Source organism: Branchiostoma floridae, chromosome 12, assembly GCF_000003815.2.
Source record: "Branchiostoma floridae strain S238N-H82 chromosome 12, Bfl_VNyyK, whole genome shotgun sequence".
NCBI classification, from domain to species: Eukaryota; Metazoa; Chordata; class Leptocardii; order Amphioxiformes; family Branchiostomatidae; genus Branchiostoma; species Branchiostoma floridae.
Genome location: NC_049990.1, coordinates 17,762,428 through 17,789,204, shown reverse-complemented (window position 1 = coordinate 17,789,204; position 26,777 = coordinate 17,762,428). Strand labels below are relative to the sequence as shown.

General features: G+C 40.7%; 3 protein-coding genes across 13 annotated transcripts in view; 1 reads left to right on the top strand and 2 right to left on the bottom strand.

Annotated features, from left to right (window-relative positions):
• Positions 1-6,188, bottom strand: part of LOC118426848 (ras-related protein Rap-2c-like) — a 26,455-nt gene extending 20,267 nt beyond the window's left edge. The window contains exons 1-2 of the mRNA XM_035836404.1: positions 5,975-6,188; positions 4,876-5,468 (exon numbers count right to left, since the gene is read on the bottom strand). Coding sequence (XP_035692297.1) covers positions 4,885-5,442 — 558 coding nt within the window. The 5' untranslated portion in view covers positions 5,443-5,468; positions 5,975-6,188 and the 3' untranslated portion in view covers positions 4,876-4,884. The remainder of the gene's footprint in view (positions 1-4,875; positions 5,469-5,974) is intronic.
• Positions 6,189-6,209: 21 nt separating this feature from the next.
• Positions 6,210-12,218, top strand: LOC118426847 (NF-kappa-B-activating protein-like). Of its 2 annotated transcripts, none has more exons than XM_035836403.1 (11): positions 6,210-6,535; positions 6,931-7,008; positions 7,168-7,308; positions 7,893-7,973; positions 8,375-8,439; positions 8,765-8,887; positions 9,506-9,554; positions 9,805-9,908; positions 10,502-10,571; positions 10,965-11,114; positions 11,661-12,218. In XM_035836403.1, exons 1-11 carry the CDS (start codon positions 6,384-6,386, stop codon positions 11,827-11,829), a joined length of 1,182 nt encoding a protein of 393 aa, XP_035692296.1. In that variant the 5' UTR covers positions 6,210-6,383; the 3' UTR covers positions 11,830-12,218. The 2 variants fall into 2 exon arrangements, with proteins under 2 accessions (XP_035692296.1, XP_035692295.1); XM_035836402.1 differs by having other exon boundaries at positions 6,925-7,008.
• A 3,109-nt stretch (positions 12,219-15,327) lies between these two features.
• Positions 15,328-26,777, bottom strand: part of LOC118426845 — a 28,802-nt gene continuing 17,352 nt past the window's right edge. For all 10 annotated transcript variants that reach the window (XM_035836392.1, XM_035836391.1, XM_035836393.1 and 7 more), the window contains 11 exons: positions 24,296-24,419; positions 23,735-23,834; positions 23,099-23,157; positions 22,566-22,630; positions 21,893-22,057; positions 21,214-21,256; positions 20,497-20,611; positions 19,862-19,955; positions 16,186-16,255; positions 15,819-15,922; positions 15,328-15,485 (listed from right to left, as the gene is read on the bottom strand). In XM_035836392.1, the coding sequence (XP_035692285.1) occupies positions 15,362-15,485; positions 15,819-15,922; positions 16,186-16,255; positions 19,862-19,955; positions 20,497-20,611; positions 21,214-21,256; positions 21,893-22,057; positions 22,566-22,630; positions 23,099-23,157; positions 23,735-23,834; positions 24,296-24,419 (1,063 nt within the window). In that variant the 3' untranslated portion in view covers positions 15,328-15,361. The remainder of the gene's footprint in view (positions 15,486-15,818; positions 15,923-16,185; positions 16,256-19,861; positions 19,956-20,496; positions 20,612-21,213; positions 21,257-21,892; positions 22,058-22,565; positions 22,631-23,098; positions 23,158-23,734; positions 23,835-24,295; positions 24,420-26,777) is intronic.

Below are 26,777 nucleotides of genomic sequence, written 5' to 3'. Positions count from 1 at the left end.
TTTTTGGACAGACAGACTGCCCCTGTGACTTGTAGCTATGGGGCTGTGATGAGATGATGATGAGAAACCTTGTTTGGAACAATATTGGACGTAGTGTTCATTATTCAAGATGTATAACGTTACAGATAAAAAATTAACAAAATTTATTTGTACCTTCTTGCATGTCTTGACTTATCCTGTGTCAACTTCTGCAACTAATCAGTTTGCCCTTCCAGGTAGAAATGCTAGACTAAACCATGTGAAGGTAACATTCTGTATTTGCTTGCAAATATTACCTTTCTAGTTCAGTATACTGTATTCCTATGGAAATGTAGCCAATTTATGTAATTGGGAAAACAATTTTCCATGACAATAAACCAACATTATGATTGTAATACACACCCGGTATTTTTATGACAAATTATGTGTGACAGAGTTGTAAATAGTGCTAACTGAATTATGATGGGGTAGAAATGTGTGCTTTAATACATTCATGTTATGCTGTATTCTATGCTTCTTTTATGCTGAAATTTATACTGTAGACACTGAAGGTAGTGTACTGAAGTGAAAGATAATAAAAAATTACTACCCAAAGGTGGTCAGTCCTTCAACACTATTTTGTATTGTAGCAATGACAAACTAATAGTTACAAAGGTGATGACATGACAAAGAGATTTATAGATAACTTTATAAACTGTCAATTTTGTCTTTCACTAGACACACAAATAGATCGCTTCAGAAAAAATCTATACAGAAACGGCACACTTCCATCCCAATACAATCCATTTCCTTCAATAATTAAGACATTAGTTCGTCATTAGAGCCAAATCTGGCATCCCCTGAAAAATTGATCAGCTATAACAATAATTAATGTGTCAAGCTGCTGGGGACAGCCATGAAATTTTCAGAGCTGACTCTTGGCAAGGGTTCGCAGACTAACAAATGTTCTGCCCCGGAGAATGAATCGTCCGGCGTTAACGGTATTGACTTTGTTTCTAGACACATCGGTTACAGCGAGACCGCCTTTTAGGAAATGTTTAACAGCAACTGGCACAGATACATAACTCATTTTACCCGAGGAATGTCTGTAATATACAGTTTGATATGTATATGATTTTTTTGGTTTCTAGACACATAGGTTACAGCGAGACTACCTTTTAGGAAATGTTTAACAGCAACTGTCACGGATACATAACTCATTTTACCAGAGGAATGTCTCTGTGATACACAGTTTGATACGTGTATGTTTTTTAATGTATTATCGCACTACTTTGAAACTGGAACATTGTACATGTAAGTACTGTTTAGTGGAACCAAAAAATCAGTGCTGCTGCTTGGGCTATCCATTGTATTGTCTTGTTACAATTCCATAAAAATTCTTTGCATCATTTCAACAATCCATGTAGTGTTGTACATGCTTAATTGTATCCCTTCTGCTCCAATGAGCCCTTTTCTACGCATTTCAAGCTCCCAGAACAAGTCATTACTGATGGTACCCATCTGTTCAAGTAATAAAAGTCGCAGGAAAAATTTAAAGGGTAAATATTTGAGAGGAGTGTTGTATTCTGTATGGGTTCCAGTGAGGGGATATCTGTGTACATATGTGTGCGGACCACATCTGGTTCTGTAGGGTAAAACAACGTTAACGCATTCTACTGGTAGCACAGGTGGTAAGGTACTGGGGAAAAGGCTGAATCATGGACTTTCCGCATCAGTAGTATGTGTGGGTGGGAGGGGGGTATTAAGGGTGATAGTACTTACAAACTTATTTCACAGATTGCATGTCCTGAGTCACGATAAATGAACTGACTAGAAAGAAAACATTTTCGCAAAAATGCAGAATGTTTTTGTCAAGCTACTCGCACACCATATTGTGTCATCATCAAGTATTCTGTCTGAAAAAAACCTACATCTTCTTGGTTTTTGGACGAGGTTCTATACCATTAGACATTAAGTATTTTGTGAAAAACACACACACTATAACTTGAGGTATATCAGCCTTACTACAATTCATTCATGACTAATGTGCTTCTTAAATGCTTTTCAAAGCATGATCATTTCAACTACAAATCACTACATCTCATCGTACACCCTGAAACCTACTTGTCTTCGTACCAAAAGCAAACAGCACCCAATTCTACTTGTGTGAGAATGCTGAGAAAATTTTCTATGAGTATGACTCAATCCAATTTGCAAAGATCTGTGACTGATGTGTGTGTGTCAGAAACTGTAATTGTGAAGGGAAGGATAATTTGATGACATTTGCATCCCATTGTGTCCATCAGCCATCACTCACTGTATGTTGTCACTCCCTCTGGGCAAATGCTATCTTGTCATCTATGTCCACCCACTGTGACTTAAAACCCAGCTGAGCTAGTAGTCACTTATGTTCAGTACATCATACTGATTTCCAGATGTAAACATACTGTTTCTAAGAATCAAACCAAGTTTTGGTGGACTAGAAGGTATCAGATCTAAAAAGGCAAGTCCTACTTGAAGTAGTCAAACCAGTAGTGTTAAACAATAACACATTAACAGTTTCTGTTCAAAGGTACCCTTAAAGACACTCTACTTTCATGTCCATCTTGAATTTTTATAATGATGATACTATTACTAGTAAAAAATTGCAGTTTCTCTTCTTGTAGTTTAACTCAAGACGGTGATCAAACAAAATCACACTTAAACAGAAAACAGGCATGTAATGTATTTTACTGCAATGGTGCCCTTTTTTTCTGCCTGGCTGTAACTTCAATAGCCTGATTAAATCTCGCTTATAGCAGCCCGCCCAACATCTGCGGGGGGGGGGGGGGTGCTAGAAGGGGAGGGGCTAGTTACAGCCATGGACAGCAGAGTTTGCGTTACACAGACTATAACTTCAAGTGCAGTCTGTCATGTGTGGGATGTCTCGGTCAGTTACAGAAATAACACAGAGGTCACAAAGGTCGCCGTTTATATCATCAGGAGCCAGACAGGGCTGCCTACATGACTGTTACACACATGGGACTACACCACAGTCAGGTCTTAGTTTGCTGTCTCAATCTGTACAAAACCAGTTAGTATTGACCAGGGTTGTAGCCAGCACCAATCCTTTCGTCCTTTGACAGAATTTTTCAGCTGGGATCGGAAAAATTTACTTGCCCATTCCGTCCTCTGTGACAGACAAAAATCGATGTGTAAAGATATAAAAAGACTGTAATTGAGTAATTTTTCACCAAAACAGATGCCGTTGAACAGCTTTGTATACCAGCATAATTTACACCTCAAAATGCAGGAAATAGTGCTTCAGACTCGGAGGGTCTAGATTTAAAATTTTTTCGAGGAGCATGCCCCCAGACCCCCTAGGAACGCTGGGCACTCGATAGGATTCAAAATCAAGGGGACGGAAAATGATTTCAGCAATTCAGGCTGGCTACAACCCTGGTATTGACCCTCCGAGAGTTGAACCAAGTTATCACAGTTCTCTCGAACCATAGAGTTCAAACAGTGACGTTAAAGGCAAAGGTCCCTCCTGTGCATTCTAAATGGCCAAGGCCAATTGAAATTGATGCTTTCATTGGCCGGCTAAGCCTCCGATACATCAAGGGCAAAGAGTTTATCTCCCAGTCAATACCACCACACTGGCTCGCTTCCAACTCCACGAATTATTGGGCCAATCAACATTAGGTGGGAAGGACTTAATTCAGAAGTGTCACTTCGCACTTTGGCTTAATTACACAAAATGTAGCATAGTTACTATCTTAGTCAGGTTCAAAAGTTGACAGGAATGGCATACTAACCGTCACACAATGTAAAATACACCAGACAATGAGTCTGCAGTCTGATTTGATACTTCCTTTTGTTAGGAAGCACTCAGTAAGAATGCGTTTTTGTATTCGGTGAGTCACACTACATACAGTTTACGTAGTTGGTCCTAATAGTGCTAGACTTAAGATAAAGTGACGGTATAATCATATCTGAGTGTCACATAATCATATCAAGTGGCTATTGACAAATATTAAACAACAGTGGATACAGCAAACTGAACTAATGAAGCAAAGACATCAATGGTTGTCTGGGGCCTTGAAATCTTTGACAATGGCAAACTAAACTAATTGAGCGAAGACATCAACGGTTGTCAGGGGCCTTGAAATCCTTGACAATGGCAAACTAAAGAGCGAAGACATCACCAGTTGTCAGGGGCCTTGAAATCTTTGACAATGGCAAACTAAACTAATTGAGCGAAGACATCAACGGTTGTCAAGGGCCTTGAAATCCTTGACAACAGACTTGAAATTGTTTTCAAAACAGGACATGAAAAGGAGGATGCGACAACAATTGACGGACGACGGTTTGACACAAGTGTAAACAGGATGAGTAACAAAAGCTGTACTGTGTACCTGTTTATATGGTGCTGGTTTTGTTTTGACAGCAAGGTTTGGGTGCATATTCTTGGATATTGTCCTGAGTCTTTGTTTTGCTTGTATTGTCTTGTAATTCCAACAAGCCAGGCATATGTTGTTGGGGTCCCCATAGAAATCAGTGTTGAAGGGGTCATCTATACATCTACTCAAACTCAATGACTGACTCTCTTAGTCTCTACAGTCTACTCACTAACGTTATTCTGTTTTCCGTCTGTTGTTCCCAGCCTTGCGAGGGCTAACGTACATCCAGGAAATAAAACACATTACCCTATCATGTATCCCTCAACAGGAAGTAATGTACTGGCATTACAATGTATAACTGTAGAGGTCAAAACAAACTGTGATGGGTGCTAAAGAAATGATCATAGTAAATTATCGCTCAAAATGTTCTGGAGATACAGTCCCAAGAATGTGGCACGCACACCCATATGCCCCGTAAATCTAAACCTCCATTTTCATGGAGGTAATAGTAATACACAAGCCTCTAGTAACCTACCTGTATTGGTTAGACTATAACACATGTACAGCAGGCATCCTTCTGGTCTGGGAGTTGCACAAAGTTCATTTCTCGGACTACCTCCGCGAACACGTCGTCCACGTTGTGTTTACTTTTCGCCGACGTCTCCAGGAACGGTACGCCCCAACTCTGCGCCAGGGCCTTTCCCTCCGACGTAGGCACTTCTCTCTCGCTCTCCAGGTCGACCTTGTTCCCGACCAATACCAGCGGGACTTTCTCCGTCCCCTTCACTCTTATAATCTGATCTCTGATTGGCTTGATGTCTTGAAACGTTTGGTAGTTAGTAAGGCTGTACACCAATAAAAATCCTTGTCCGTTCTTGATATACAAGTCTCTCATGGACGCGAACTGTTCCGTCCCGGCCGTGTCTAAGATTTCTAAGACCGACGGCGCTCCGTCGACCTCGATCTCCTTCCTATAGAAGTCCTCGATGGTGGGGTCATACTTTTCCATGAACTGACCGGTCACAAACTGGACGGTCAGTGCAGTCTTCCCCACCCCTCCGCTGCCGAGCACCACCACTTTATATTCCCGCATCTTAATCATGCAGTCTTCTTTTCACCTGTGTTCACCTGGGTGAGAAATGGACAAAAAAACAAAACAAAATCATCAGGTATTCATGAGCAAATAATTTGCATATCAGTAATGGGGACCATATCTGTTATTCTTTCTTTCATATTCATAATTCCGCGAACCATAACAGTGAATAAAGTTGTGTTTGACGTCAGAGTTTTGTTGTGGTGTGATGAAACAATGAGTTCCCGCGGGAGTGATCCCACTCCGCCCGGCTGGCTGGCGCTAGGCGGTCCCCGGGCTCATGCCATCCGGATGTGACAGAGACAACCCAACCCAACACGCTCAATTCTAGCGCCTGGACGTGTTAGCACGAAACATCGAAACTCTCCCGTTTCTAATCGCTTAGTAAGAATTAGAGGGGCTGCTGAAGAAATATTATAGGTGAGCAAGCGGATTTTACAACTGTTCTGAAAATCTGGAATTATTGATTAGAACATGATAGACAGCAACATGCCCAAACTCTAGAAAGCGGAACCCCCCAAAAAGTAGGACCATCGCTTACCCGCGCCGTGGAACTTCGCAGGTCAACCGCCGAAAAACGCCGTAAAAATCCCCGGTCTCATCGGCCTTGGGCAAAGGCTGGCTCCTGGTCGCCAAGGTGTGGTGCGTGGGTCGTCTTACGCGCGCATTTTTGTCGCAAACTTCAGAAATTCCTCCACAAATTTGCTCTTGACGGAAGCTTCACCCCCATATCGTGGGTGGGACAGCCGCGCTAGGGACTCTGGGAAATAGCCGACCTCTCAACTTTGACCTCCTAGTCAACGTTGACCTTTGATCAACTTTGACCTTTCAACCTGATTATCCAACCACGCATGCGTCAGATGACGTTGAGTCGATGCTTTCTTCACACATTGATCGATAGTTTCGTTTTACTGCGTTTTAAGACGTTTCTACCGAGTTTTTAGGGTAAGATGCCTCAAAGTAGGTCTTACTCAAGGTCGAGAAGTCGGAGTCCTGTCCGGCGGCGGTCAAGGAGTCCGGTTCACCGCGGTTATAAAGACTCAAGAATCAAGCAAGAAGACAACAGGACAGGAAAACATCACAGCAGAGGGGACAGCGACAGGTGACATACATAAATTTGCAGATGTACTTTGTGGTTATTTTGTCGAGCTACTAATATGAAACATGTAAAGCTAGACATTGTTTTGATGTTTTCGCCTTGTAAATAAATGTTGCAAATGCTTGTAGCTATTCTTTCTTTCCTGACTGACACCCTGACTCAACAGATAACAAAATACAAATTGTACAAATTATTGTACTACAATAATTCCAACATTAAGTTACTACGGTATACAGTGTATACCTTGGTATCTTAATGTTGGAAGACAGTTATTAACTTAAGATAATAAGAATTGTGCTATGATTACTACCAGTTCACAAATGAGTTTCTATTATTTATATAGTACAAATATATGTATCAAACCACAATGTCATTTCATTCTCCATCCCCAGAAACAGACATAGGAGCAGAAGTCCCAAACAGAAGTCCAGGAATGGGGATGTACATGTAACGTTACACTCCACAGACAAACACAGGTAAAGCCATAATTTTGTGATTTATGAGTTATTTGTGATTTGTGAGTTATCATATATCTGTATTCCGTCTACAAGAATTGTAAAACTTTGATGGATTGCCTACACAAATGTCCCATGTTTCATTCTGACCTTGAAGATAATTTCTACAATTTCTTGTAGAGAATGGGACAGACATCAGACAGGGTCTTCACACGACACCTTCCTCAGTAGAGACGACAGCAGGGATGGCCCGCCACGACACAAACACGCCGGGGCCAGGAACCACGGTCTGGACGACCAACAGACAGCCTTCATGGAGAGGTATGGCCTCTAAAGACCTACAGTTCAATCTCCTACTAGAGCTGTGTACCGGTACACTACCAGTACCGATACAGTGCCGGTACAATAGATTAGGTACAGGTCCAGAATACCGGAACGCTGGTATACTGGTACTGTACCTGTATCTTATAAATGCAAGCCAGACAGGATAAAAGGTCATAGGATGGCCTTTGACAGATAAACATACCATGAAATTACCATAGCAGTCTCTTTCCCCCCGTGAGGGAAAAAAAGAACAATTTTGTATGGGTCAAATTTTTGTTGCATCATGTGTCTACCACAATTAAACACGTTTTTATTGGTTCAAACATGCTTCTATACTTATTGAAGATTTACTTTCACTTGGACAAGTAGTTCAGGTACAGGTTTAGGTCCAAACCTGTACCTAAACCTGTGTACCTGTACCTAAAATTTGTTTAGGTACATAGCTCTATCTCCTACTCTTTTCAATGCAGAAATTTTATGATACAAGTTCCCTTGTACATGTTTGCCACCTAGTGATGGGTTTTTGAACTGCAGTCTCTATTTCTTGCCTGCTAACATGTGTTCCTGTACCTGTTACCTAGGAGACGAGAAGAGCGGGAGAGAATCGGCATGATGGGAGCTCCAGAGATCTGGGGGAGGTCTCCTGACCATCCAGACCCTGAGTATGTAATTTAACAGAAAATAGTCATAGAAAATGAACAAGTCAATAGTCAAAAGAAGATGTGTCTTTTTTATTATCTTTCTACCTTTAATAGATATGGGTGTGAGTGAGTCTTTTCCTTTATGGTGTGGCAATGGCTCTATGGTATAATAAAGCCAGTCCATTTAAGTATATCCCATAATATAGCTGTTTATTGTAGTCAAAAATATGACTTTGATTAGTAAGTTTGGTGTATGAAAGCTTACAATTTTTAGGATGAGTAATCTGTTCAGGTAGTGTAAGCAGTGATGATTGTCACAGGAAGGCCAAGAATTGTGTAATGTAAATGACATGTGTTTTTTTAATGAAACATGGGTGTGATAAGGTAATAATGATGATGGAACATTTGGTATCACACTGCAGTTCTGACATGAACTCTCCACAAGAAGACAGTGAGAACAGCAGCAGCAGTGGGAGTGACTCAGAAGGTATGATATATATGTGCACATACAGCAAGTAACAGCCTGATACATGTGCATATGCGCTGCATCTCTAAGTGTAAGAGTTTGCTAGTTGGTATTTACATATACAAAGTATACATGTAGATCTGTTTTTCAGCCTTAGCATTGCACTTATATGAACCAAATAATGGTTATGTGTCCCTATTCGACGACAATACGACGATTCAAAGTCTTGTTTTGATATAAAAAAGAAATTGTTTTAGATTTGCATGTTGTATATGGGTATTTCAAGTATGGTTTACCTTACGAGTCTTGTACTGATATTCAATGGAGTCACTCCTTAACATTGCAGACAAAAAGAAGAAGAAGAAAAAGAAGAGCAAGAAGAGAAAGTCCAAGAAGAGGAAGAAGCGCAGAAGTTCGGACAGTTCTGATGACTCCGATGACAGCAGTGATGACAGCTCAGACTCAGAAGGTGAGCTGTTACTGTTTTTGACTGGCTAAATGGGTCTATTCAAAGTTTTAGTTCAGATGAATATGAAGTTCGTGGGGCCGCGTAGCACAGTGGGAGTGTGTTCGGCCCGTGACCGAGAGGTCGCCGGTTCGAATCCGCCTGCCGTGTTGCCGGTCTTGTGCCCTTGGGAAATGCACTTTACACGACTTTCCTCACTTTACTCAAGTGAAAATAAGTCGTCCCTCGGATAGGACGTTAAATGGAGGTCCAGTGTATGGGGAGAGCCACACCCCATGCACGTTAAAGAACCCCCACACGTGCAATGGTGCGGTGTGAGATGGTGCAAATCCTTCTGACTTGAATTGGTGATTCACTTCAAATCACCCAGATGGAGGCCTGGCGACCTCTGTCTCGTATCAGCCAACATAGGCTACAAAGGTCTTCAGCAAGTTGAAGTTGGAAGCCTCCAAACGAAAGAAGAAGAAGAATAAAGTGTGACAAAAGCTTTCACATGTATGGTAACATTACTCAGATTATCTACACTGTACTCAGATTCCGTGGATCTGTGGGCCTTAGTTTCATCCTAGTATTTAGTATTTACTATTATGTATATTGAATGTTCACATATTCTTCCCACAGAAGAAGTCAAGAAGAAGAAATCAAAGAAGAGAAAACACAAGAAGAAAAGGTAAACTATACTACTGTTTGTTACAGTAACTGTTTGCTATCCTGAGGGTAACATTCAATACGACTACAGTATAAAACTCTGCACAATGGATGGTTGATACCATTAGCCTGTCAAGTTTCATTTGTGAAATTCTTACATCTTTGACTGCAATGGCAGGAATGAAACATGTTAGTTTATAATATCTGATTGTATGTTTTAGTATTTGGTTGTAGTAGAAGAGTAATTCTTGAGGAATATTTTTCCCACACAGCAAAAAGAGCAAGAAGATAAAGAAGAAGAAGAAGCAAGTGAGCAGCAGCAGCAGTGATTCTGACTCAGACTCTGAGGAGGAGGTCACGTATGTTGAAAGGAAAAGTGAGTACATGGATGCAGAAATATGTCTTCATTGGAAGAACTCACTTGTCAGACTCGTAGAGTAACAAAAAATCTCTGAAAATATATCTGGCTGACAGAATACTCACATTTACTATTTGATTTATTGTCTGTTGTTCAATGTAACACAGGGGTTAGACATGCTTACACATAGATGCTTTTATACCCTGGTTTGAAAAACACGATAGATTATTTATTTGCGCAACATTGACATGATTGAGGAAATGTAAAGCAGAAAGGAAATCATTGGTATTCATGAAACTGAGACCTAGATAAATTAACAGAGACCCTGTGGTGTTTGAATGCACTATGTAGCAAGTAGCAGGATAGAAATGGAGGGGCTGGTCACTGTATATATGAATGTGTTTAAGAAATAATAAACAGAGCAGTAGTTTGTGTGGCTAGACACTGTGAAGGTATTACATGTACTTAGTATTTTATTTGCTATACTAAGTACACTATACTAACTGAGATTGTTACTTAAGAATGAGGTGTAATAATACGTTATCACCACTAACATTCTGTCAATACAGTTTCTCACTTGACTCTAAAAATTTTGCTTCTTTCCTGTCCAGGAACCCTGAGTACTGAGATGATTGGCCCTGACCCTCTGACATCAGGAGGTGCTGGTGGTGGTCTCACTAAGTAAGTCATGTAGCTGAAGATATTACATGTAAAAAGATAAGGTATGAGCCATGGTTTTCTGCAAATAAATGCTAGAAATGTAAGAGTATTTGTGAAAAGACAACCTCAAGCCAACTGTAAATACTTACGCTTCATCTTCAGAAAAGACGTTGGAGCTGCATAATAAATGCTAAAATTGTACTAGAGTTAGACTCATTTGCCACAACTTTACTTACAAGGTCCTCATTGACTACAATGGAACATAGCATATTAAGTTTTGTGACTGAAAATTTCCTCCATAATTCATTAAATAGAATTCTGTGTGTGCTTTTAAACCAATGAAAAAATGTGAACATTTTGATCTCTTGTTCATTTTGTGAGATTGTTGAGTGACCCTTGACCCTGTTTCCATAGTTACGGCCACGCCCTGCTCCCAGGTGAAGGTGCGGCCATGGCTGCATTCGTGCAGGAGGGGAAGAGAATCCCCCGGCGTGGTGAGATTGGACTGACATCGGACGAGATCCAGACGTTTGAAGATTCTGGTTACGTCATGAGTGGCAGCAGGTTGGTCACCTTTTAGAGCTAGCTTTTATTTTTTTTGTTTATTTATCTTTATCAAATGTGGGGTGTCCGTGTCACCTATGGTGGCGCTTGTCAATGTGCTCTATAGAAAGAAACCCAGATGTAACCTATCAACATTAAATAAAATACATTTGTAAAGGTAACGTTACAAGAAACGATAACCATTAAAGTAAGTTCCTTTTTAAGTACAAAACCAAAATAACTTGCAAGAACCTTATGCGAATGGCATGATGTCACGTGACACGGCAGCGATTGGCCGGTTGTGCATAACGTTCCTGTGTGTCACGTAGTGATTCGTGCGAATCACATAAGGTTCGTACATTTTCTCATGGTGATTCGTGTGATTTTCACAAGGTTCGTGCGTTTTCGCATAGTGATTCGTGCGTATCACATAATGTTTGCACAAATCTTATAGGGTTCGTGCAAATGCTTAGGCCCCCTGTTTATGATAGTGTGGAAAATGCACCAAACCCTTGAATGAACCAATTAGAACCTGTCGTATGTAACGCAAACTCCTCTCTTCCCCAGGCATCGGCGTATGGAGGCTGTACGTCTGCGCAAGGAGAACCAGATCTACAATGCTGACGAGAAACGAGCTCTCGCAAACTTTAACCAGGAGGAGCGCTCCAAACGGGAAAACAAGATCATGGGCAGCTTCCGCGAGCTCATCTACAACAAGACTAAAAACAAGAAGTGAACTCGTAATGTGTATAGTATTGCAATGGCAACACTAGTTTTTCATTTCTCAACAGTCCTCTTGTGATATTCAGTGGCAGACTTTTTACGAAATATTTCAACAACAATAACTATAGTCTGGATGAAAGTTAAGATGATAAAAGGTTCATTGATTATTGTGGTGTTTGAATGTAAATTTTATTATTCCAGATCACTCCAGATGAGATCTTGCAGTTTTCATCAAGATATTTTTACAGCATAGAGGGCATGGCAAAGACATTTGGCAAGTAGCACAGGCTTGTGTCACGTGGGGGGGGGGGGGTGTGTAGAAAATTGTTGAATTTGTAACTTCAGAAACACTGTGTCTTGCATTTTTGTAAGGCACATTTTAGGAAATAAAGAAAAAAAAAACAATTACCTTCTTACAAGCCAATAGATATGCCCCCTATGATGGTTGAAATTCTGTAAGGGATCCAAATCACAGCATAGGAGGCCCTTAAACTCAACTGTGTTGGGGAAAACCCAGCTTCTTGTACAGTTAGGTTATGTTATCTTCTGACAGATTTCTCTAGATCAGGCAGACAATATCATTGTTAAAATGCTGTTATATGTGGATTGGGGAGTTTGTCATTTTAGTAGCAATCATATCACACTTTATGCTCTACTTCCGTTCCAACTTCAAATAAACATGTTCAAATTTGATAGCAACTATTTTTTTGTTCATAGATGGCTTGCATGTATATTATCATGTTATAATGTATCTGACCTGGATGCTTTGCTCTTAATGGTGATACACAAGATGACATATGTACCTGACTCATATTTAACTAAGCGCATATTGTTTGTAGACCAAAGATATCTGAAAAAGGCATCCTGTAGCTATTGGTATTGAAGATTTACCTCACTGTTATGACAATAAGGTCCCCTGTGAAAACTTGAGCTATTTTTTTAGTGATAAAATGAACTTACATTTGTACCATCTATATCTCCAAACATTACTATTATATAGCAAGAACTTTAACCTTCATCCTTCTAAGGTTTTCTTTTTGTATCAAATTTGTATCAGTTTCAGACTAAGGTAACATGGAGGGGGTTAAAGGAATGTCCTTTTTGAAGGAAGGAACAGGGAAGGAAGGAAGGACAAATAATATTCTTATTACTCCATATTCAGATTCACTGAAATTTGTGAGGAATAGATAAAACATAGACAAGCTGTCCAGTATGTATGTCTGTAAATAAAGTTGACACCTTTTTCAATCTTATCATCATGGCAGTTTTATTTCAACACTGAAGTATTTTGAAGCTTATTTGTTTAAACACTAAGTCTTGAATGATCAACTTCATAAACTGACATACATGACATGTCAGATCTGTATAACAGGGTTGCACAGTAAGTTTTAGAGGGTCTAGCCTTGATGGTAGTCTGTACACACAATAAATCAAAAGAATGTAATTTTTTTTTATAAATAGTACTTAAATAAGTTATGGAAAACAATAATCATCTTCTAAAAGCTTGCATAAAAACAGGTCTGTGATAAAGTCACAATAACTACTTGCCAAATGACAGGAATGAAGACATTAGTGACACATCAATGTGCATTGTACTATCAGGAGTGATATCAAACCAGCTGAAGAAGATGAAAGAAGAATCATGCTCCCTCATTGTTGGCCAAAAGAGAAATCAGACAACACCTACACCTGCCATAATCTGCAACAGCAATCCCCCTTTAGTCACATTTGCACTGTCTACCAGATTGAATATCTGACATTTCCCCTCAGTGTATATAGAGACAAAGTTTCCCTTAATATCTACCAATTTGACAGTAACAAATGCCCAGTTGAACTGGTAAAGCAAGTAATGGTAATCTCAGAGGGCATATAGAACACAGGAGCTGTTTTGGAATAGAACTTTGTTTGCAGCATGTGGGATTTTGCTGGCTATTTTGAAAGAGTGATGCTTCACGTATGACCTAAAATGCTTGTTGACAACTAAATGACTTCATAACAACGAGCTCCTTCGGGGATGACTGTAGCAATGACAGTAGCATCTGAAGTATAACCAATTAAAAGTTTTGGGGCTTTTCTTATAACATTTTTTCCTTGATATCTGTAATCTGACCAGGACTGTCTCCAGCTTTAAAATTTTCCTGTCCCTTTTATTGTTTGGGAGCCCATGTTGTTGATTTTCTCTGTTAAACATGTCATTTTAAGCTTATGAAAATAGATTTTCAACAGTTTCATGTCATGAAGTTCAGACTGAGACGGATGGGGTAATATTTTTTTCCATCCCAACAAGCAAAGTTACATCCTGGAATGGAGGGACAGTTCTGGAAACAGCCCTAAATCTGTGTCACGCACATATGCAGACCTGAGCCATTGCCCAATCAGAATATATACAATGTACTTTGTCTAGTTTCTGTATAATATTTTATCTAATATGACATGATTTTTGTTTGTTATCATCAAATGTCAGACCTAAGAATATCTCTACTGTAGCAATATCTCATGCAACTCTTCTAAGTGGAATCAGGTCCTTGGATAGTGGTAACATTTTAAATAAGGCACATTAAAAACATTCACAAACATCAGGAATAACTCACAAATGTACTAAGCCCTAATACACATACATTTCTAACATACTGAGGTCACAGTTCCCATGTTCTATGTCTGCAACAGATGTAAGAGGTAGAGCATCACAACATGCCTATACATTGTAATATTGTCACATTCTATAAGACCAACATATTTCTTGAGATGTAAGGACCATTTACAGCTCAGAGGATGTATTTTACTGCCTTTTTGAACAAATTGTACTTTTAGAAGCTGCATATGACACTTCTATGGCTTAGGTCCCAATTGCACGGTTGCCCGTCAGGGATGTAGCCCCAACTGGGCTCTCAAGCAAAAAATTTGTCTGGGTGGACTGACGGATACAGGGGGTACCCCTCAGTGCTCCCCATGAGTAGGTCATGGCATCTAGTTGTTACTGGGCCCTGGGTTTACTAGTATTTCAAATCTCTGGGTCCTGGGTTTATTTTAAATTTGACTTAAATTCAACCTGGCACCGGCTGGGCCCAAAAATAGCCTGGGAGCCACAAGGTGTCCCATTGGGCCACGTGGGGGTCACACCCAAAAGTGCCCAAAAAACCCAGAGTACTGCCTGGCAGGGTCCCCTTTTCCAATTGGGATCTAAGCCTTTAGTATACTGTACTTAGCATAATGGGCTGGTCACCAAAAAAGCTCTAAATCTTAATAGAATATCATCAAAGTGGGCCAGCTTGTCTCATAATAAGAGTATTGCACATTAACAATGGCAGCATTATCCAGAATTTTGGTCTCTGTGGTATATGTAATTGTCCATACAGACTAAATAGTAATACATTCTATGCAACATTAAACTATTTCATATACATCTATCGTCAATAGAATTCTAAAACAATACTCTTACCCATACCTTGCACATCTAAACCATCACCATTACAAGCTCCTATGATCTAGTTGATATAATTTTTACAGATATCACATGGCTATTTTTTTACACGCTGACGTTACCACTACGTGGCTGTTACGTATATGGAGTCTACGATGTCATAGCCGACAGCGAAGGTAAAGTAGAGCGCCACCAGCCAGTGGAGATGGTACAGCAGCCACGGAGTTTCCAGTGGAATGTCCAGGGTGCTGGAACACACAAGCAGAAAAGGTCAACTTTAGGCTTCAATGAATGGGAATATGTTTTCAAAATTTTTGCTTTGAAAAACAGTGCATTTGAGTGAGCAGCACCACACACAGTTTTGATATGCATGAGTGCATTATACTGGAGATCTCTTAAGACGCATCTTTTAAGAGTGGCAGATTTATCTACCCTGGTGGAATTATGAACTTTGAAACAGTGTCCAACTGTGCATTGCCCCAAAATTGAGTATGTATTAGATGTAATTATTATCAGTACAAATACAGTCCCAATTTTCCCCTAAACTTACAAGTATGTTGACACTGTAATGACACCCTTACCTGAAGTTCCCTGATCTGGCGTTGCGCACCATGAGAAAGATGAAGATCCCACACTCCAGATTGATGAAGAGTGACGTGCCTCTGTCCAGGATCTGAACAAAACCCTGTAGGGAAACCAATCATTGTGTATCATTAGGATGTACCAGTAACTGCAATTGGACAAACAGTTGGAAGGCTAGGGAAATTCTACTCAAGATGAGCAACAGGCTCAAAGGTATCCTAGCAAGCTTTATAAGTTGTTACAGAGACATTTTTTTTTTACTTTTGGGGTACAATTGAGATTCTCACAAATAAACAAAGGCTCATACAAACAAACAAATTTCATTGCCCTTGGCAAGCTTTAGACAAAGACTGTGAAAATTCCTACCTGTGGGTCTAACATTGCCACAGTGAAGACAATGGCAAATATGAAGATGGAGATCAGTGACTGGCAGATACTGTAAAGAAACAACATATTACTGCATATCCTCTAACAGAATATGTCAGAGAAATAGTAAGTCTCTCGTGTATATCTTGATAATATTCATTTCTTTAAATCAATGGTGTAAACTAATACCATGCTTTCTTTTAAACCATAAAAACAGTCTGGGGCTCACTGCGCGAAAAGGCAGATTTCCGCTTTGCAAACCCGTGTACACATGCAAGTAAATTCAGAGTTTCCACGGGTTTCAACGGGTGCCCACTGGGCGAACGTGGCGTGCCCCTACATGGGGCACCCGTGCAAACCCGTGGAAACGGACCACTCGCGTGTGCATAACGTGCCCTTCCTGTGGAAACCTGTGTGCACTAGCCGTGCAATCTTAGTAAACTTGTGCGTACGCGTGGAAACTATCGACGTATGCTTTTGTGTGCGAATGACTCGTGCATAACTTAGCAGCTAATTATTGGCTAATTATCTCCCCGGGCCTCGGCCGCGCCGTAATTACACCCTTTGTCATTAAAAGCAGCGCCATTTGCACTGCCCCGGGCTTTCCCAGCCCAAAAATTTACCCTCCCGGCTTTTCCCTTCCCCTCTATATAATGTGTTTTCTTTTATTCTTTCTGAATTGTGAATTATCTTTCGTTGTTTTTCGTTTTATTTCTTTATTTTTGAGAGTCGACCGCTCCTGACGCGTTCCTTCATATGTACTTAGTGCTGTCGCTCCTTTGGCTTCCAGAGGTTCATCGGTCCACCATCCTGTTGTTTTGGTGTGGTTATCCGTAGTTAGCCTCTACCAGGCTTCGTGGTTTGATGGTCTAATTGTCGAAATTGGACAAATAGAGTCACCGTACGCTAGGGGAGTCAGCCAGCCGAGAAGGTCCATTTTTCAAACCACACTACCAGGCTTCGTGGTTTGGTGGTCTAATTGTAGAAATTGGTCAAATAGAGTAAATACTACGCTAGGGGAGTCAGCCGGCCGATTAGGGACATTCTCCAAACCACACGAAAAATGGACCTTCTCGGCCGGCTGACTCCCCTAGCGTACGGTGACTCTATTTGTCCAATTTCGACAATTAGACCATCAAACCACGAAGCCTGGTAGAGGCTAATCCGTAGTCGCTCCACTCAAAGACGTTTTAAAGGTTGTCCTTGCTCCACTGTGCAGTCGCTCCAAGCAAGGACGTTACATCAACGTCCTTGCTCCAAGTTTGATGACAGAAAAATTCCTGTAGGTGTCTTGAATTCCGCATTCCTGCTCTGTACATTATAATCTCCAAGTGTCCTTTAAACCAAGGAGTTTTTTTAACCTCCTTGTTTAGACAAACAGTTGCTAGTCATGATCAGGAGCATATAAAATCACAAAGTCGCTGCAGAATTCCAAGCGTGGACGTTCAAGTTCGTAACAGTGGTATCCAATCCATCGTGAAACATGTAGGGCCTCCACGGAGCCAAAGGAACTCCAAATCACCCAAGCCGACCGGACAGAAACTTGTGTACCACGTAGAGCTAACAGTCAGGGGCGCGTCTGGCGATCCGTGCGGCGGGGATCACCACACCCCACCTACGGAGAGCCCGCCCGACCCTCGGTAGACTGGGTAATAGTCAGGAGGACAGTTGTTGCTCTAAAAGTAGAACTTGGTCCCAGTGGAATTCAATTCGATGGCAAGATAATGTCCGGTCTCTCAATGAGTTTACCTGCGCTGTTTGTCGTGCGGATTGGTGCGATCAAATACTTAGCTATCGGCCGGTCGGACTGCGCGAAAGCACTCTGAATGAGAAGATTTGAAATGAAAACCGTCACAGGTTTGAAAATTTGGACACGTTTGTTGATTGGTCCACATTTTCAAACACCCGCCTCATGCGTGAAATACGATTGGCTACTTCGGATGGGTATTTGAATACAAACAGACACAATAACTCATTGTATATATTATTTGTGTGTATGTCACAGCAATGAGTTTGTACATAACGCCCTGCATTCTACAAGTATTCTTAGTTCACTAAAGGAAGCTTCAGCTTTTCCTGTGTATCATTGTTTTTATCAAATACACAATTGCATAAGTTCTAATATTCTTTTAAAACACCTTGGGCTTTAGATAAATCATTTGTGTCTGCAGAAAGCCTACCAACCAAAACAAAAAAGGTACCTAAGATTATCGACCAACTAAAACCCTGTGTACGTAGCCCTCTGCTAAACTCCCTTCCATGGCAAAATTACTTTCCCGGCTTTAGAAAACCTTAGAACCCCCCCCCCCCCCATAAAATAAAATCCAACCCTCCTCGTAGCCTGCGAAGGAGGCTATCAGACACGCGCGTCGGGAAATGTTTTCAAAACAAAACAAAACAATGAAATGTGTATTGGGGGAGGGGTGTTGGTGGAAGTCCTGTAGCTAACCTTCTTTCTTTTCACATTGCTCGTCGGTACATGTATTACCCACTTGTAACAGGCATTTGCTGAGTTCATTAGTATTCAAACTTCCGCCCCTAAATATTCAACCCAAAACCAAGCCAGGCAGACAATCTCCATAATACCGATACAAACCAAAATTAAACTTTGAAAGTGAACTATACAAATATTGAACTAGTTCTCCATAACCTAATAATCTTTTAAAAAGTTTGAGTCGATTTTTTTGACAAACAAGGAGTGAGTATAATGCAGATCCAACATGGTGTCGGAATGCGGCGTTGATATACTGTATAAACAAAGCCGACCGACCAAAGAACATCACTTTCAATCTAATAGAATCTATGCGTTGATAGGCGCCGCACTTCAGATTAAAGCCTAGATGACAATCAACTCATGTATTGCATAGAAAACAATTCATATGATTAGTTACAGAAATCGGGCACACTCCGTTGAAATTGAATATGTTGCTTCAGTAGTGACATTAAACTTACAAGCGATCTGTATATAGAGGTAAAGTAGTTTGTTGAGTTTCGTGTATACGGCACGATTCTGTTGCAAATCTTATTTCGCGTACTGTTGGCGTGGGTTTCATTATTGATTTCCCCACAAGTACAGACCGAAATGTGGCAAGGGTTCTGGGTATTTTTACTTGACAATTCACATAACTGAATTATCAGACACTTCTAAGGCCTCAATTGTTAACGAAAATTGTTCAACACGGGAAGTGTGCAACAGTGGGACGCGCGGACTCTTGGCGTGCCCTTTTGTGCGCACAGGTTTTCATTGTAGGGGCACGCGGGAACAGGCAGCCCGTGGAAACCCGTGCCCACGGTGAGAACACGCCAGGTTTCACCATCGTGCACAATGTTGGGAACTTGTGGAAATCTGCCTTTTTGTGCAGTGGCTGTGCATATGAGTTCCGTATCACATTTTTTTGTCTTAGATAAAGTTTGCTGCCGAAAAAGTCTTCTTTTTCAATAACCAATGATGGGTCAAAACAACTTCTTCTCCATGCACTTAGGCAAAGCCCAAACAATTTTAATACAGAAGTCACACAGACTTGATATATGGTCAAGTATGATAGCCCCCTTAGGTTTATCATCATCATCATCTTAGGTTGTTGGTAAGTGAAATGACCCTAATGTTTATCACACATAGTTGCATAACCTATGAATAGATCTACATTGAATATAAGCTTTATACACATCTCCTTACCATTTGGGAGTGCAGCATTTGGAGATGCCCTCAAAGATGGGTGCATATCTGCAGATACCAGGCTCATTCCATGAACCTTCCACCCAGCCAACAACTGAAGGGGAAAGGAAAGAGTTATAAAATGTAAAGCTGTTTATGGAAAATTTGGGGACAGTTTTAGTTGCTGCAACACAGGGACATAGTAGTGTAGCCAAACACTGGTGCATGGATGCATGGAGAGGTGTTTAACGGGCCACCTTGCTATCATATCAGCATAGTGGAAGCTCTCACTTTCATTCTCACTTATCCTCGCCGCATATCAGACTTCGCTGAGCACCATTCCCATAAATAGAGTCCAACACAATTTTTCTCAATTTGATACAAAATTAAGTACATCATGTAACTGTTGAACTGCAACTGCACATATAACTCTTCATTTGCCCTCAACTAATGTTAACTTATCAGTAATTAGCAATGACTCAGAGGTTTTGCTATTAATACCATGATCCCTCAGTTCTGTCTTGTAAAAGTCTTACTAGATGGAGAGACATAAAAGCATGAACAGTGGAAATGTCATGTCAAAAATTGTCTTATTACAAAGCTGCATGAGTATGCATTAGCATGTTATCTTTGACATTTGACCTTTAGCCCCTGACCTGTATGGTGCATGGCTGACCCCAGGGTGAGGTAGGAGACAGTAATACTGATCATGATGAACAACTGCACCAGGATGGCCACCCAGGAGAACTCAGGGTGCATGGTCTGGATTATCTGGGGGCAACACATACATTTCATTTTCACAATCTCATTAAAGCAATCCATTACAGTACGTATAGAATACAACACGGTGTATTCCATATCATTCAAGGTACCAGTTCGACAGGTAGGATCACCAGACAGCGACCCACGAGAGCGCTGGGACCAAGGGTGATGCGGAATACACTGTGTTTTATTTCATCTACCGGTATGTCATACCCACTCAAGATTGCGCACACGTTTTAATGAAAAATGCACAAGAAGTTGAGAAAATTTGGTGTCTTCAAACGAAAATTATAATGACATCAATTCCAACGTCTAAATTATCAGTATTTGATTATCGACAGTGGCACACTTAAGGTGTTAAAATATTCTACAGTAGAACTCCATGTGATAATCCAAGTTATCAACTAGTCCAGAACATCTGTATGAAACATTATAATGGCCCAGGTATGACATAATTCTATTATATGATAAGTGTAAAAAGCTTGTAGGTCTCTTTCAAAACTGACAAGAATTTGCAATATGGACATTCAAATAAAGTAGTGCACAGAAATGTTTTGTTTGTAACATTGCTAACAAATAAGTGAAAATTCTTCTTATCTAAAAGTACTCACTTCTGTAAGAGGAAGGGTTGCAATTTCTCCATTTTCTGCTGATCTGTGGAGACAAAGAAACAATAGTTTATAGTGTACCTGGGTTAGCATGGGATATGACATTCTGTTCATTCTTACCCAAATAAACTATACAACACAACTACATTCGTCCTAGTCCCATGGGCCATCTACAATTTTGTTGCCACAGAATTTTCAATCAGATTGAGTCAAAACTAACCACAACAAGCTTGAGAATCAAAGAATACCATTTTCCTTGACAACACAGCTGAATTCTGAAGGGCAGATGCAGAACTGTCTCAAGAATGCCCTAAGTTTGCTGCAAGTGTTCATTGAATGTGACTGAGCCCATAGTAACAATTATCTAAGAAATAATAAAAACCATGTAGCAGGGCTCTAGCCAGCTCGAAATTGTTTTCCGTCAGCCAATTCCCATTGTCGCGAAAATCGCGAAAACACTCTTCCAGAAGTTAGAAAGAACTGAAACAATAGCAAAACAAACAGTGTGTGGCTTTTACAGCCGTGGACGGCGTCCCCAAGCCGCCTGTAGCTTCCACCAAGGATTTTTGTCCGTCAAGGTTGACGGATTGGTTTCAAAATTTTTTGTCACACGCAGCAAATTTCCGTCAATTGACGGAAAAACAGACGCTGGCTAGAGCCTTGCCATGTAGATTCTCCTCACCTTTCTAGTGAGAGGTTATGTGCACATGCTGGACTGACCGGAGCACTGGTTGATACAGTGGTCACAACACTGATTGGAGTAATTGTTGGAGAGGATGTAGTGTTCTCTACAATGGACATTGGGCTGCATGGCAACTGGGGGACAATGTGTAGAACTGCCCAGCACCTTGAAGGGAGGAAAGATCTTCTGTATGTAGATTGCAAGAAATGTCCAGCATTTGAATACAAATAGACATATCAAAGAGGAACGCTCCTAAAACTAGCGAGAAAAGGATGATCGAAAAATACATGCAGTTCCTTCTATCAAGGACGTTGTTTGACGCACCTACATCTTTTAAATACTTTTAGAAGAAAGCCTGACGTATATGTAGGTGTGTTTCTGAGAGCTTGTAGACACAGATATCACAAGACTTATTCTTTATCTACAAGAAGAATACTTAGACATTCTCCATAGTAAATGGTATCTCAATTTTTTCACTTGCTAACTACCCACATTTGATGATTATGCAGTCACTCATATTTCAGCACTAAGGAGAGAGCTCAAGTTCATGTTAGATCTTGTCGGAATCACCACTACATTTTGCTGAACATAAGAAATAACTGTTTTTCATTGTTACTTTTGATCAAATCTTAAAATACTGTAATTTCAGTTCTACTGGAGAAAAAGAACCCACCACAGAACATTCAGAACAGTACAGGTAGAGATCCCGGCTACCACTGCTCCTCGAAAGTGCTTCACCTGGCAGAAGGAAAGGTTCAGCTTAAGACAAAAATTTTCTGACTAATGATAAACAGCACACCTTTCCAAGGGCACATTACAATAGTTGACACCACAATGCAATTGCTTCCTTTACCATCATATATACCATTGCAATGGCCAACTGGGTAGAGTGTTCACCTTGCCTTCGGTAGGTCAAGATCGATCCTTACAAAGACTTCAAAAACAGTACATGCTGCTTTCTCTATGTAGCACTCAGCAATCGGGAAAAAGTATGACAGTTGAACACATGAACACACCATTTTCAGTTGACTAGCCCCCAGCTATAGGGATTGCATAAAACTTGTGTGGCCCTGGGCTACCAAAACAGAGATAGGGAGTGCCTTAGGCACCATCTGGAGCAGAAAGGTCTTTTAGCTAGAATCGTACATAAGAAACAGAGAAGTTGCCTGATATCCTTCATTAGTTTTACCTATCTCCTGAACTAACCTGAGTGGTAACTGGTGATATCTTGTGGTACAGCATCGGCATTACATTCACCACTCCTCCTGTAGCCAGATCATTGGAGATATCACCATTATCAATCATCATTGCAATCAATTATCAATCTTAATCATGAGAAGTTTCAAAGGTAAAGGTAAAGCAGTCATCTTTAACTACAGGTAGGACAAAGCACGATGCTTTTTCAAGTAACTAGTGGTAGTGCAATGCAGATTTAGTATGGCTCATGTTTTTGGCCAAATACATTGGGTTACCCGTCTCTTCTCAATAAGTGTGTTTGGTTCTTTCTGGCGCAGTGGTTTGACACTTGAGATTAGAGACTAATGCTTCCTCATACACAGGGCCGCCAGCATAACGTCATTTGAATTTTCATAAAGCTGGGTACCATCCTCCATAGTGACCACATTCTCAATCTTTCAGTGGTCAGCCAGTGAAAAGATCGAGCCAGCAGTCAGTACAGAGGATGATATGCAAGCTAATTTTCACACACATCTTGAACAAACCAGTGCAAATTTATTCCACAATGAAGCTACGTGATTTACTGTATCCTTGAGAGCTATGCACTTCTAGCTTTAGTTTGAGTAATTCTATTGAAAAAAAATGTATGTTTTATGTTGAACGTACCAAGTGCGACTGTCCCCATGAGGAAGGGTGCTCCGATGTAGTTGAAGTCATCCTTGATGGCCAGGGACACCTCAGCTCCAACAAAGAAAGTCACCACCACCTGCAGGTAGAAGGCAAACCTATGATGGACCACACAGGTACAATCTTAGTCAACAGCTTCTACTTTTGCTTGCTGTATCTAAAGAAGGTAGTTACTTTAGTACAAACCATGTAGTTTCCAGAACAGTTGTACTGAACGTTTTTTTTGCCAAACATTACGTATCGTTTTGTAAGTCTATGCTCACCTCTTGGTATGATTCGATCTGATTTTAATGCTTTTTCAACATTTCTATCAATTATGTTTGTCAATATAACAGAATGGTCTTATTTTTTGCTGTCACTAGCAATACAATTGCTTCATTATTGACAGATGATGGACACTGGGCAAAACCTATCATTCATCTATTGTCAACAACTTTTCTTGTGAAAAATCTGCTGCTATGTATCTTAAAAAAAGTTTGAAAATTAGATAAATATGTCAATGTCCATAACATAGAAGTCTGCCCCACTCCCCATACTTACTGTGGCAATGAGCAGACTGCCCTTGACCAGTGTGAAGAGAGAGATGACGGGCTGCATCAGGGTTTGGGTGAACACGATGGCAAATGTCAGGATCCACACGAACCCTGGGATCACATAGAAATGTCTGAAACAATAAAAAAGTGAGTTTGGAGGTTAGCTGAGGACTTTTGTTTGAGTTAAGTATAGACCTTCATTTCTATTCACTGTCACAACTAGGGGTGGGTACCGGTACAGAAAATTCAGGTCCAGGTACGGTTCATGTCCAGAGGATCGAACCTGGACCTTATTTGGTATGTGAAAAATTGTGAATAGATGATACTCAAAACAATGGTCCTTTCCGCTACAAAGAAATTGATCTGTTTTGTGGAGTATTTGACTCCCACTGGCGTTTTAAAACCCTACAAGGCTAACTGCTTCCATGCGATCGACTGTAAACCTTGGTAGAAATGACAGTAGACTCTACTCTACTTCCCTCTTGTTATTTTCCTCGACCGGTAAGCCCCGAAAGGTGTGAATGTCTGACCATATACATGTAATCTGTTCATTTTCCAATCGGTCCAACATCCAGTCCATCAAATTTTTCCAGGTCCGTTTTTTCTGGACCGGTCCAATAAGAAAACCGGTTTTGTACCGGTACCCACGCCCAGTCACAACTGTTTCAGCACCAAGGAGAGGGCATCCTTCTGCCAGTCTGATTGTGTCTTAAGTTATGGCCTGTATTTCTTAACTACACTAAATTCACTTACAAACCTTTCCACTGAGAGCTACCAGTACAAAGGAATGCCCCAGAAAAATGCACTCCCTGCCTTGTACATCAATGTTTATCAATAATATTTCATGGAAATATCAAAAGCAAAAAGTGTGGCAATTAAAAAGCATTGCCATGGCGACGGTACTATCGTTTGTCTTTGTTACCTCCACGAAAAATGGAGGTATAGTTTTTGGTGTGTCTGTGTTTGTGTATGTCTGTGTGTGTGTCCGCATATTTGTGGCCAGCATAACTTTAGAGCCCCTGAATGGATTGTAATGATATTTGGTATGTGGGTAGGTGTTTGGAAGACAAAGGTCGATTTTGGGCCCCCTTGTGTGTGACCTTGGTACTGTAGCAGAACTTCGATTTCTTTGTATCTTTTGACCTGAACATGCTATGGTCTTGTTTTCTTGGTGGCAGATAGCTTGTGACGCAAGGAAAATGGTATATAGGTTTGGGCCCCCTAGCAGCTTGCTCTGGAACTGCAGGAGCAATTTTGTCTAAATCTTCCAAGGAGCATAACGGAACATAGGAACGATGGATTACTATGATATTTAGCATATAGGTATGTTTGGCAGAGATGTACATAATGAAGTGCAAATTATGCAAATTTGGACTAATTTGCATCTTTAATGAGGAAAATCTATGTTTCCAGTATTTTTCATCATAGGACTTAAATACATGTAAGGGACCGTACGGCGTTTAGTGAGGGGGGAGGGCCGGTCGCCAGAGGGTCGGGTCAAAAAAATTTTGCATGGCCCTCCCCCCAGGTAAAATTATTTTTGCTAGGCCCTCCCCCCAAGACAAAATATTTTTGCTTGGCCCTCCCCCCTCCTATCAACTTTGAAAAAAATATTCAAGACGCCAATAAAACACTGCGCTGACCCGCATTTGGAAATGTGCTTTGCGTCATACTTTTTCTTCATCGAGAAGCAGATCTCTCACCCCTAGTAAAAAAGGAAAACAGAATGGCTCAAAATATCTGCTAAATAGAGGGATAAATATCTGCTTCATAGAGGCATAAATATTTGCTTTATAGAAGCTATTTCATTGTTTTGATATTAAAACAACACCTAAAAAGCATTTGTACCTGGATTTCTAGTAGATTTGCGCCACGAAGCGGCGCGCGCCCCGTTCCCTAAATTTACGTATTGCAAGCTCGCGGGAGCGGGCCTGAGCGGCTTGACGGAAACTATTTTCAATTTACATATATTTTGGACTTTTTCTTGGTTCTATGGTGGTAATAACTTTTGGTAAATCGGGGGAAAAAATGAAAACCAAAACGACAGCACGATTCGACTTCCAAAACTGTAGTGGGGAGGGGGGCGCCGACGCGTGACGCTGATTTTCCCATGGCGGGGTAAGACCGGTCGCCTCTCTCTAGCCGCCAGCGGGCGTGGGACCGCAGACTTGCAGGAGATCTTTTAGAAATGCCACGCTTTCTTTGCCACGATTTCCTGCATTGCTTTTTTATGGGAAAATTTGCTGGTTAGATGACATTTCTATGAAAAAAAAAATACGAGGGTTTCAAGTTTTTGAGAACGACGTTCCGAACACCATGTTCGGCGCGAAAGGCACGAAGAATCGCAAGGTAGGTCCGGGAGAATTTTGAAATCTTGACCCTCTTAAAAGCTATTTCCTTCAGTTTGAGGAGATATTTTGCTGACAAACAAAGCTAACTTTAATAGCATTTCAATTTAGAAATACAAAATTAAATCCCCCCCAAACACA

Excerpts from the sequence above, each read along its gene's own strand:
- LOC118426847 (XM_035836402.1), top strand. The coding sequence starts at position 6,384 with ATGCCTCAAAGTAGGTCTTACTCAAGGTCGAGAAGTCGGAGTCCTGTC. Across the intron at positions 6,536-6,924 it reads AGCAGAGGGGACAGCGACAG|AAACAGACATAGGAGCAGAA; the intron begins GTGACATACATA and ends CTCCATCCCCAG. Across the intron at positions 11,115-11,660 it reads TACGTCATGAGTGGCAGCAG|GCATCGGCGTATGGAGGCTG; the intron begins GTTGGTCACCTT and ends TCTCTTCCCCAG.